The sequence below is a fragment of the Alligator sinensis genome, unplaced genomic scaffold (assembly GCF_000455745.1).
Source record: "Alligator sinensis unplaced genomic scaffold, ASM45574v1 scaffold344_1, whole genome shotgun sequence".
NCBI lineage: Eukaryota > Metazoa > Chordata > Crocodylia > Alligatoridae > Alligator > Alligator sinensis.
The window spans coordinates 469,631-482,954 of NW_005842427.1; the positions used below are offsets into that span (position 1 = coordinate 469,631).

General features: G+C 43.9%; 1 protein-coding gene across 3 annotated transcripts in view; it reads right to left on the reverse strand.

Annotated features, from left to right (window-relative positions):
- Positions 1–379: 379 nt before the first annotated feature.
- Positions 380–13,324, reverse strand: part of B4GALT4 (beta-1,4-galactosyltransferase 4) — a 62,110-nt gene continuing 49,165 nt past the window's right edge. For 2 of the 3 annotated variants that reach the window (XM_025211738.1, XM_025211739.1), the window contains exons 6-8: positions 5,314–5,436; positions 1,680–1,799; positions 380–1,150 (exon numbers count right to left, since the gene is read on the reverse strand). In XM_025211738.1, coding sequence (XP_025067523.1) covers positions 1,009–1,150; positions 1,680–1,799; positions 5,314–5,436 — 385 coding nt within the window. In that variant the 3' untranslated portion in view covers positions 380–1,008. The remainder of the gene's footprint in view (positions 1,151–1,679; positions 1,800–5,313; positions 5,437–13,324) is intronic. The other variant, XM_006030161.1, reaches the window with a different exon arrangement.

Consider the following 13,324-nt stretch of genomic DNA (forward strand, 5'->3'; position numbering starts at 1 on the left):
AGTGGGAATCTTAGAGGGTACTGGAACTAATCTCCAGTTTATCCACAAATCCTCACCCATTTTCTAAAGCAAGAACTGCAAAAATTTAAGTATTTACCATGCTGGATGTTTCTACCGTGGTGAGAACGAAGCTAACTGAATATCCTTGGATATAAAGAACTGTAGAAAGCAATCTAACGCTATTTTATATACAGATGACTGCTGTTTTCCTATGTTCCTCAATGTCCTCCCCAGGCTAGTGCAGGATGAAGGTGACAACTTTTCTGTTGTCTGTATTACAGCCTTTCTGCAGAACTGAGTGAGCCTTTTCTATATCCTTGGGACTCTTAAGCACTCCTGCTGGGCACTGAAATCGAGCCAATTAAGGACAACGGATTCCTTTTGAATGAAATGGGTTGTACTTTACTGCAAGTTTTTACATTCCTTTCATTGTGGCTGTGGTTAACATGATTACTTCCCTCTCCCTTCCCTCACACACAAGCAGGTCTTTCTTAGGCTGAAAGAAGAGAGGTTTTTTTTCTTTCAGCGAAACTGCAGACTATGAAAATGTTCTTGTGCTTTGGAAGAAAAAAAGGTCTTGCTCCTTTCGAGAGCACAGGAGTGTTGGCCTCTGTATTAGATTCTCCTTGTACTACAGATGAGAAGCTGAGGAACAGCTATTTGAGCTGAAAGCTTTCAGAGCATGTAGTTTAAGCTTCCACTGGGACCAGGGATCAAGCCAGCAATCCAGGCAAGACGACATTCCAAACAACCCAACAGAAACACATAACCAGACAGCTCATTCCTAGGGTAAACCTGGGTCTCCAGCTCAATACACATGGCTGTCCAGCAACCTCAAAATGCAATTCTTTAACCAAATACTTAGGAATGGATAAAGCCATTTTCTCTGCATTGGCTCTGCGATGCTGGGGTACCCTTCTAGCACAAGGCTGAGGGTCCAGTCACTGCAGCAGTGACCACAGGCAGAAGATCTATTCCCTCTTCCTTGAGTCTCCAGGCAGCGCAATGTTATGAGACCTTGGGCTGCATGCTGAAGTCTACTGTGACATTGATGTATAAGGGGTTGTGTTCCACCGAGAGCAGCTTATAGGAACAGGAGTTGAGCCCATCTGTCTTCCATACCCGGGACACCTGTCGCAATAGCTTCATCCTGCAGGCACAGCAAAGGAAAAGTATTCTTTGAAGTACAGCAGAAATGTGGGAGCACTGAGCTGTATTCCCATGCCCTGGTAATACGTCCCTACCCCCTTGCAAGTTCACCTATATTTTCTTATACGCCAGAAGTATTGGGAAGCACTAAGCCCTGCTTTCCTTTCCTTTGGTAACCCACACATCCATCCCCAAGAGCTGATAAGTTCTCAGGAAAGCCTAGCTTTCTAAGTTTTCTAACATCCTTGCAGAGTCATACATGATCAAACCATGGCTGCGTATCCATGGTGTCTGCCACATCTTAACTTTGCTTTAAAGTTTTTTGTGGTTACTTAGCATTTCCCAAAACTGTGTATGTAAGCCACGAAAAGAGAGCCCCACTTATGAGCCTCATTTGCTAGGCTCACAGTAGTGTCTGTCAGGGGCTCAAGCTAATGACTCCTTATGTGCATGTAAGCACAAGGCAACAACCAGCTCCAGGTTCCTCTTGGACTGGGTCTCCTGGCTGCCCAAGATGAAGATGCACTCACCTCTCTCCATTCTCCTCGTTGCCTCTGTCTCTGGTGTGGAAGATCATGGTGTACTTGGCTACATCAGGGGATGGCCGCATCACTTTCATCTTCTGCATCTCAACCCTGGAAACAGTCATACTGCAGTTAAAAGAAGCCAGTAGTCACAGCAAGGAGAAAGCTGGAGACTAATTCTTGTAGAGGGCACCTAGACACCATGGTGAGGGGACAGCACATGTGGTTTAGCAGCACAGAGATTGCCTGACCCCAGCCTCAACACATGCATCCTCACCAACACTCTGGCTGACACCAGCCTCAACACATGCATCCTCACCAACACTACACCATATGCACGCATGAAGCCCACAGCCTCTTGTGTTCCTACAGCAGTTGACTGGAGCTACAGCCACCCCCTCTTCTGAAGGCAGATGATCAGCTGTTGCCCTGGCATCTGTCATGGGTGTAACAGACATTATATAAGAACTTACAGCTTAAACAGGCACTGCCAGACCTAGCTCTTGTGGACTGTATTCATGCAGGGAATCTCGAGCAGGGCCACATACATCCTGCAGCCAACCTATCTTAACTTCTGGGACAAGGCCCCTGGATTCTCTGCCTCCAGTAGGGTATCCTAGAGACTTTGGTCTCATCGAGTAAGTTAAAAATTACAGCAACTTCTTTTCTGTCCTGGTTGTATAACTGACTTACATATTTAACTGCAGTAACTGAATGTATAATGCAGTTAAATTCTATTACTTTTCATTTGATATTTGATTCATAGAGTTTTATGAAGTCCTCACATGTTCAGTGGGCTGTGGAACTGTACATGAAATGCACAACAGCACTGACAAAACTGGCAAAGGGAAGCTGAAAGCAACCAGGGTAGCATGGAAGAACTGAATTTTGGCAACAGCAGAGGCAGGAGAAATCCATTAGCAATTTGTTTCTGTTCAAAGGACCAACGAACGTGGAAAAGGAATATCTGCAATATTTTGGCTAAAGTCCTGGCCCATAGAAGTCTATAGATTGCCAGTTAAATTAGCATCATGAGGCTTCAAGGAAAATATTTTTATTGAGAGGAACTGAGCAGTTGACACCCCTCCAACCTACTTCTCGAGGTAGTCTGCTGTATTTGGACACACCTCAGTTTGAACACTTTCTACACTTGGAGGATTTTCTTTGCCACAGCAAATGCTAGAACCATGCAAGGCTGGTATATGGATTTAAGGGCATAATGATCAAGTTAAAACCTTAAAAAAAGCAATCCATGGAGCACAATTCATCTGCAAACTGCGAGATCCTGAGCAAATCTCAAAGACAGAAACTGGAGTGCACACAGGGCTGTATTTGCCACAAAAGCAGCATATAGTTCTGCAGTAAGAAGCTATAGTGTCTAAGGCCTTTGACTCAAGATAGCAGTAAATTGTCCTCATAAGCTTTATTTTAGAAAGAGGCCCACAGGTTAGCAGCATGTTAAATATAGAAGCAAAGATGTAACTGCTTCCACAGCATACTTGAAGATGATGCTACAGGGGACGCTGCCATCTTCTGGAAACAAAAGAAAACAGCACTGAAGAGCAGTCTCAGATCTAATGCTTCTGCTCTTAGAGAAGCAGATTCTCTATCACTCCCTGAGCACAGCTGTGTAAGTGCCCCAGTGCCAGGGCAAATCAAGCTGAACACCACTTCGATTCCAGCAACTAGTGGCATGCTGAGGTCAGTCGCACAATAACTACTCCATGCTGCCAGATGGCCTTCCACAATAATACCCATGCCTGCCCTCTTACAGCACTTTTGATTTTGTATGGAACTGGGGAAGAGGAGACTGGACAAGGTATTGCTTGCCATAAAGAAAAGCTTAGGTCTTGAGGCAACATCAGTGAGCCTGCAATAGAAAGATCCTGTAATAAAACAGAATAATGTTTATTCCACAGCAGAGCTGTTAAATTGCTTGAACCTCAGGACTGGGAGTGATAAACTGTCCAGATTACGTCTGCCAAAGAAACATCTTTGGAAATTCTTGCCTTTGCATTTCATAGCCTTCATTACATCAATCCTAGGGATTCACAGTTAATTTCCTGGAAACATTTATCTGTCTCTGACTTTGCTTTAAGGAAACAAGGGAAAGTTCAAGAGCTCCTCAGTTTGCAAGCTTCCTAGTTGTGTCAGTGCAGCTTGTAAATGCCATTCTCCAAAGCTAATGGTTGGATGGAAGTACAGAGATGCTCTGAGCTCCTTCACTCTAAACTAGGCAGAACAAGTTCAGCACGCTAACTACACCCGCACCTTGCTCCAAAGCTGTTAAACCTCTCAAGCCCTCCTGCTTGAGCAGCCGAGTTTCTAAAATTCATGAAGACAGACAGCTATACTGTTAATTCCTTGGACACACAAACACCTGCAAGAGAACAGAAACTATTTTGTCACCCCTGTTGCAGCCCCTATAATCACATGCTCAAGGAAAATATAGGGGCCTGAGGAAATGCACCAACTTTCCCTGTCTGCAGAGTGCTGGCACTCAGTCGGTCGGTCCTTCTTTCAGCAAAACCTACCACAGACTTTGCTCTTATTCATTTTTATACCTATCCCCAAGCAAGCATCCACAGGCATGTTTCCATGGAGGGCCTGGTAAAAATGCTCCAGATGTGAGGACAAGGGGGTGCCAATAAGCTCTGCTCAGAGGGGCAATTATAAAATAATGTCAGCCTAACCAACCACTAACTGTCCTTCAAGGCAGACAAAAGATTGGAAAGAAATCACCAGATAGTGTCAGATCATTGCTCCAGTCACTCTCCTTGGACAGAGAGCAAGGGTAAGTAACCAAGAATGCAGGAACCTAGTTAATCACAAGGTGGTACAAAGAATTCAGCACACAGTAGCAATTGACCCAGAACCTGCACAAGCCAGATAATCTAGCCTAGAAAGAAAATGTATCAGAAAGGTACTAGTCTGAGGTCATCAGAATAATTGGGGTAATAAGGATAACCTCATCAACCTCTTCTTTTTATTCTGTCCTTTACAATTTGAGAGCAAGGAGACTGTATCCACACAATACCGATAGGTAACAACCAGTTAAGGAAACAATAAATAGTCAACACAATCTGTCCCAACCCAGGGGATCAAAGGAAATACGCTGCCTATATCTGGCCCTCCAAGGTATGAGTTACAATTAGGTTTCCATTGGGCACGAGAAGCCAAGACAGGCTGGACACATTTCGTGATGTGTAATTCCAATCCCAGCTCTGTGAGCTAAGAGGACAAGCAAACAACCCTGATGATGGCCCATCAGCAATGTTTCACACCTCCATGTTTACACTCACTCACCAGCTGAACCAGGGGCTTTTAAGTTTATTAATCTTAATTGGTTAGAAAGGAATGCATACCCAGTGAAAAAACATATACAAAAAATGGATGTCAACTTGTCTCAATTGTGGTTTTTAAAAAAATGTGGGCCTATTGTTCTGGTTTCACACAGAGAAAAGCTGTGTTCAGAGCTGCGACTAGCATACTAGCTTATTCCGAATCTCTTGGGGCATTCAGCAAGGGAATCCCTTCCCCAGTCCAGCTGCACTGGAATCCACATAAGAAGTTACACATTAGCAGCCTCCGCAGAAATACAAATCACCCCTCCCATGCCATGCACGCGTGCTTCCCTTACCGGATTCGGAGGTCGTCGTCCTCGCCACCCCAACCCCAGTAGTTGTTAGAGAATCCATTCACCTTGGAGAACTGGTCCCTGGTTAGAGCAGTCACTCCACCAAAATATCCTTGGTAACGTAACCTAGAGACACACAAAAGGTGGTGACATGAGAGGTGAATAACGCTGAAAGTAGAAAAACTGCCCAGACAGCGTGGGTCTGAGCTGCAGGAGTCTGAATATCCCCATGCCCAAGCTGCTCACTCCCTGAAATGCAATTCACTTCAGGGTGCATGGCACGAAGGAAGGAAGGAGAGTTCTTTTCTGAACAGTTGGTTATTAGCTGTTTACCTGAATATAAGACAAGGCTTCCCCCCACCAATCAGCATGGGAAAAAAGCCCCTTGTCTTATATTTGCATACCAGCAACTCCATCCCTTCAATACCGCTGGCTATCATTACACTGCTGCTAGAAGCAGGACATCCTGAGTCATGGAAACCAACTATGAAGTTGACTGAATGCAGCCAGTACTGAGCAAGTCCATAAAACACCTTTTTATGATGAAAGTGTCTTTACCATGCTCTTAAGCATACACACTTATACTCCCAAGCTTTCTAGTCTCTTTGGTTCACTTTAGTATTCCCTTAAGTTCATAACACTTTAACCTGGGTAGGTCAAGCCAGTATTCAGAAAAAAAACCAGTTTGTTTCTCCAGTGCCCCATTACAGGAGCACCTCCAATTGCCGCCCCACTCAGCCTCCTTTATAACCCATCTCCTTCTACACCACTACAAGAATCCAACTCCTTGTACGTATAAAAACCAATATTAAAAAGGCTTAATAGTCTTCTAAAATCTTTATATGTTTTAAGAACTCATATAACACTTATTTAACAATCGCATCAGTAAAAGCTCATTACATTCTTAAAAGCCCCTTATCAAAATTCTTTCACCAGTTAAAATATTCCATTCTTAGTGGTCTGTGACCACAAAAGAGACCAATCCATTCTCCTTCAGCTTCTAATTCCATCTTATTCTTGGTCCTCTTCATAGTCTTGACTTGGGTAGAAACTCAGCTCATGTACCGCCAGTCTAATACAGTCTTTTTTTGGTAAAAGCCAGTCCCTTAAAAATAAGCAGGTTTCTCAGTTTCCAAATGCTCGTATTAAAAACACTAAAATTGCTCTGACAAATTTCATCTACAGCCCTTTCACAATGAGGCCAAATAAAACCATGTCCCATGTTACCCTCCATCCATCCGTCTTTACTTCTATAAAATGTGGCACCCTCTCCACACACCTTGTACAAATCCACACTCCCAGAAGAATTGATTGATCCACCGTTTCCTTTGCACTACACAGTTATCGTGGACACCTCCCTGTCTTCCCCAGGCCCCACCTCTACTGGAGGGCCTGCACTGGTAAAATTCCCCTTGCCACTGCCCATAGGAGATCCGCATGCTCACCAGTCAGGTATCTGTTTGTCATCCCTTCCCATGCCCTCTATGTTCTGGGGCTTGGGGAATTCCTTACCGGTGTGATCACGTCCTTTTCCTGGACTCTCTTTATCAGCTTCTTATGATCTCTCGGGATTTCCAGTTTCTGTTTTTCAGTACTGTATTGTTTTAAAAACTCCCCTATCCTTTTTCGAAAAAGCTGGCAGCCACAATGCCCATGGGTTTATTGCTGGGCCTTTGAATACACCCCATCATCTTAAAAGAGACCCCACAAAATAGTGGGTAAAACACCCTGCTACTGAATTCTCCTCCACCATCTGGCATACCACCTTGATGTAATTAGCATATACAAAAAGCACCATGTCTGGGAGGGTCCACTCCCCAACTTTCCTTTCTTTATACAACTCTACTTGTGCCAGGCACTCCCTCTTCCAGAAAAAGGTACACGGTTTTCTCTGCATTTGTCTTGCTTGTACTTTTGACAGTGGAAACACCACCCCATATATAAAATAATTGAGAGTAAAACTGCTTTTACTGTTCTTACTCTGTGAGTGACCTCAGACCACACTTGTTGCACTCCTGCCCTCACCTTTCCCCACACCACTTTCCCAGATACTTTATCCATTAAAACTCCAAGGATTTTAATATTTGAGTCCTCCACCTTCACTCTGAGTATCCATCTCCCCCATCTTCCCAAACATCATAATTGTGCATTTTTCCTTATCAAGTTTTGCCTCAGCCACTTTCCCACACCTCCCTCTGTGCCGTAATATTCTTTCCAACGAAAGCTTCTTTTTCACAGCCACATTAATGTCATCTGTGTAGAGCAGGCAGTGCAGCTGTCACCCATCCCCTCCCAATACATGTACGCCACTGAGCACTGGATCTTTCCTTATGCACTGCGCCAACAGTTCCATTGTACACGTAAATAAGACGGTGGACAGCCCTAACATAGCCCTGATAAAAATCTTCAGTCTTGCTTAATAAGTTCCTTGATAAAAACACTGCTTTCCACTCATTCATATAAACCGCTAATCCACCTGATTAGCTTTCCCAAAAACCCCATCACGCTTAAAACCTTAAATTAAAAAAAAAAAAAAAAAAATCACAATTCACTCTATCGTATGCCTTTTCTAGATCCAAGTTTGAGCATCACGTTCAATCCCCTTTCTTTACAAAATTGTAAGCTCTCTCATAAGACTTTAATATATCTGCAAGTTGGTGCTCTAGGACTGCTCATGCCTGATCTTCATATATCACATCAGGCAATACTCCCCATATTCTTAAAACCAATAACTTTGCTAATAACTTATAATCAGCATTTAAAAGTATAATCGGGCACTAATTCTTAAAAACGCCTTATCCCCCTTTTTATATAGCAAAATGATAACCCCTGACATAATATCTTTCTCCATGAAACCCTTATTTAAAATTTCTCTAAAATGATCTTCCAGATGAGATTCTATGATATGGTCCAATTAAATTCCAAAATTTCATATAAAATTCTGCCAGGAGCCCATCTTTCCTTGGGGCCTCCCCTTTCTTGAAGGTCTTTAGGCATTTCTCTTTCCATTTCACTCGCCACCTCCTTTCCCACCTTTCTCTCTATATTCCCCAGAAATTCGTTCCTTTCTCCTCTTCCCCACTCTTCTTTTGGTATAATTTATTTGGTATAATATAATATTTTTGGTACAATAAAGAACCACTGCACCGCTTCTAATATCTCTCTCTGCTCCTCCTTTCATTCACCTCCCTCCTCTATAACTACTGTCATTTTCCTTCTCTCTGACTTCACTTGGGCAGAGAAGTATGGGGACCGGCCCTCATGCTTCTCTGTCCACGGGACTTCTGCTAAAAATATTTTCTCCCATTCTTTATTTAAGAACCATTCTTCCATCTGTCTCTATATCCTCCAATTCCCCCTTCATCACCTCTACTCCTTCCACTTCCATCAATATCTGCTGCATTTCCCATTGCAGCTTTTTATATATAGGGCTGGAAGGGACCTCGAAAGATCATCAAGTCCAACCCCCGCCCCTGTTCTGGACAGGGATACTGCTGAGATCAAATGAACCCAGCAAGGTGTCTGTCCAGTCTCCTCTTGAGGACCTCCAAGGTTGGGGACCGCACCACCTCCCTGGGAAGTCTATTCCAGATTCTGGTCACCCTTACCATAAAGAAGTTCTTTCTTGCATCCAACCTTAAACCATCCTCTAACAATTTATGCCCATTGCTCCTGGTCCTTCCCTGAGGCACCCTAGTGAACAGTTTTTCTCCCAGCTCCCAATATTCATTCCTTACATACTTATAAATGGCCACCCTCAGTCTTCTCTTCCCCAGGCTGAACAGTCTCAGGTCCTTTAGTCTTTCCTCATAAGGGTTGTCCTCCGGGTCCTTTCTCTGGACCCCTTCAAGATTCTCCTCATCTTTTTTGAAGCTGGACACAGTACTTCACCTAGGGTCTCACCAGTGCCGAGTAGAGAGGAAGTATCACTTCCTTAGCCCTGCTCATGATGTCTCAGTTAACGCATCCCAGTATGTTATTAGCTCTGTTGACTACAGCGTTGCATGGGCATCCTGTGATCAACCGTAACCCCAAGGTCCCTTTCATCCATCATGCTGGCCAGGACATCTCCTCCTAACCTATATTCACGTCATTGGTTACTTCTCGCCAGATGAAGCACTCTGCGTTTATCCCCATTGAACTGCATCTGGTTCTGCTCCGCCCACCTTTCCAGCTTGTCCAGGTCCGCTTGGATCCGCATCCTATCCCCTAGCATGGCTGCTTTCCCAATAACTTAGTATCGTCTGCAAACTTGGCCAGCATGCTTTCCATAGCCTCATCTAAATTGTTGATAAAGATGTTGAATAGCACGGGGCCAAGAACCAAGCCCTGCAGGACACCACTGACCACCTCCCACTAAGAAGAGAGTCCAAATCCTTCCCATCTCTTCCTTGCTTGCCTTTGCCCTTCTTTCAAATAAAACGCTTTATTCTTTTCGTTACTGTCGGCCATTCCTGTACTAATTTAAAACAATTTTTCAGTGTCCTCCAACTTTCGCACCTCTCCTAAAACCTTTGGCAGCATTCCTCCTCTTGTAGTAAATGCATATTTAACTGCCATACCCCTGCCTCCCTTGTCTGACAATTACCAATTTGTAAAATCATGTTAAGCATAAAATGATCTGTAAAAACCACTGGTCAAATACTTCCACCCCCTTTGACATATAAAAAGAAAACCAATTCTTGATTGGCTCCTCCCCAAGATCTATTCTCATAAAACCTTCTCCCCTCTCCACACATCCATTAAAAGGTCTGCTTTTAAAATCTGGTTTTAAATGCCTCAATGTGCTTTCTATTCCAGCATTTTCCAAGCTTCCCTTCCAGTCACCTTCCTCTAAGATATAATTAATATCACCTGTTATGATCCGCAGCCTCCCTCCCAACATGTTAACTGCTAATCTTTTAAAAAATTCACTGTGTGCCTCCCTCTCTGCTGGGACATAGACATTAAAAAACTCCACCACTGTTTCTTTTACCTTTAATGTAAGGTGCAGCAACCTCTCACATACTACCTCCTCCACTCCTGCCACCTGAATTTCCAGGTTTCTTATTAAAGTCACCACACCTGCCACTATGTTCTCATTGGTCCCTGACCAAAATGATGGGCCCTACTTCCACCTGCTTTCAAATCTTAGGTACTCTTTGCCACCTGGAATTCCCCATTCCTGCAAACATAAAACGTCTGTATTTATCTGGTTTAAAAACGGTTCCACATGTGCCCACCTTCTTTTTAAAACATTTCTCACATTTAAAGATGCCACCACCATCACCACCAATAAAATACTTATCAAAATTATCTTACATCTATACATCATCTTCACTACTTAAAATAGGGCAAAGTTGTCTTTTCTTCTGTCCTCATCCCTGTTGCAAATAAAAACTTCTGTATTTGTGCTGTATGTAAAAAACCTTCCACCACTTTACTCTCTTGGTGTTTAAAAATCTTCTCTGCCCACTCTGGGCTAGACGCTGAGGTGACCACAAGCAAGAAACTTAGTTCCTTTTTCCTTCTTTCTAGGCTTGTCTTAAGTTTCTTTGCTTCTTTCTTCTTTCCTTTCCCCAATGCAACATGGCTCCCCCTTTCCACCACCATTTCTCCTCTCTGCTTTTCCTCACTCACCTCCTCCTCCTCTTCCTCATTTCTCTCATCTTCCTCCCATCCCTTCTTCATACTCTGCACAGACTCAATCACACTTCCACTTTTTTGCCACCACCTTCTGTTTCCTTTCCTTCCTTCTCCCACCATCTCCTCCTGTGGGGTCTCTGAGACTACACTCTGTTTTACCCTTATCTCTCCTTCCTTTCCCTCCTGCTTTCCCCTCTCTCCTTGCTATGCCTTTCTTTCCTCTTTTGCCTCTCTGATCTCACTTGTCTGGGTTCATACTCTGTGAATGACGTTGGACAAATCCTGAACACGTCACACAGATTACTCTTCCAAGGGGCTTTGCCATCACCTGCAATGTGACCCCACTTCCCACATTTAAAACATATTGTCTCTGAACAATTTACAGCCATATGCCCTTACTACATTGGCTGCACCTCACTAGTTGTCTGAAATATATTTCCCCTTAAAATTACTTTTCCCCTCCAGGACCTTGTCTACACTCCATATTGATCCCAAATTTTGTCAACCCATTGCACTTTTTCCATTTTCCCTTACAAACACATTTTTTTTTACATCTTCTGCCACTATCAGATCTGAAAACATACACAACACTACTGCTCTCTTGTAGACTGCCTCATCAGATTAAAACTTGTAAAATTTTAACACAGCACTTAGTGTATTCTTTATATGAATCCCAAAAACAATTGTAACTCTCAGTCATGTAAAACGTGCATTTCCCCCACACACTTATTTGTGAATCTGATTAAGCTGCTCAACTTGTCAGGCCTCACTTTTAAAACTCCCAACAAAATATCTTCCATATCAGCTTTTCTCTGACCTGTTACCCTCTGTTTTTTCCTCTGCCAAAACCACCTTAACCAACAACCATTGCTGTTCTGTTGCTTTTCTTGCCTTTTCCCTTTCTCACACATGTCCAGTTGTCTGCTCACTGCCATCTGTCTACCCACTTTGTCATCTTGTTCTCCGCAACATCTCATCCTCCAGTTGCCCTTGTCCATGCTCTGCCTGCCATGTTCCTCCTACCATCTGCTGTTGTTCATTCTTCCACCATCAGTTCTGCCTTTACAGTCTTCCATCGGCGCCTATTAACCGTTTCCCAACCATCACCTGTTGCCAAATCATCCACCACTGATGTCCATCCTCTGTCACAATATTATCCAGTCCAAAGAAGTGATCCACTGGCACCCTCTGCTCCCACTGCTCTAGTGATCTCATTCCTCCAGTGTAGATTCAAGCCTCTGTTTGGCCTTTGCCAAAAAGCCAAGAAGCAATGTACTGGGAACCTTTTTTTTTTTTTTTTTTTTTTTTTAAGGGCCACAAAACGGCAGGTATAGAAGTACCCACAGAGAACTGGCTCCAGGCCCAGAAGCATCAAGCCAGCATCAGGAGAGCCAGAGCCAGCAGCAACATGCTCCCCTTTGCACCAAAAATGCCACATTTTTGATATGCTGATGGGAACCCAACACAAGGCTAGGTTAAGGCAACCCAACTAAATTATAGTGCTCAATGTGCTCAGCTCCCTTCAGTGTCAACTCTTTTTCAAGGCATGCTGAACCACTACATCAAATATATTTTGACTTCCTCTTCGCTCCCACAGCTGAGCAGTACCTTTCTTTCCCATTTCCAATGATTCCTGTTTCTGCATCAGCCTTAAATGTCTGGCAATCATCACCAAACTTCTGTGTAGCTGAGAGGCTCTGTCACCCCAGTCTCAGCCTGTTGCATGTGATTAGTGTGGTACCTTCTCTATGGGGTGGAAACAGACCAGGTAGCCCTGGGCCTCATCAGCATATACAGGTTTGAAGCATCCCAGAACTCAGTGCAAGAACACCTGGTTCCACTCATGTGCAGGGGCTAAATAACATATGGATCCTTTTGGTGTGGCGGGGAAAGCAATACCTGGAGCACACACACACACACATAGTGAGCAGAGCTGGGCTGTGGGGTCACCATGGCTTGAAACGCTGTTGACTCTGCTGGGGTGCAGTCCAATGACCTACATGATAAGTCATGAGGCTTTTTGCTCTAAATTAATATGCATGGCTTGTTCTTGCTCCTGCATATGGCGGAGGACAAGCAAAACTTGGGGACATCCAAACCCCAAGTCTCCGGGCTTGGGTCTGCACATAGGATGCCTGCCAAATGGTTTGGAAGCAGCTGAAGCCCCAGGCAGGGGGGGAGGACGTGGGCTGGTAGCAGGGCCACATATGGTTCTTGAATGACTCACAGATTTGGAACTGATTTGGCTTGGAACTCAAAAAATGTTCCTTTAAAAAAAAAAAAAGCATGGTTTGTACTATGTATGAGTAGGTGTAAAACAGCACTCAAAATTGTGTTTAGGGAGTACCTGTGCTGAAACCTGTAGTACTCGGTGTCGGGGCCAACAGAC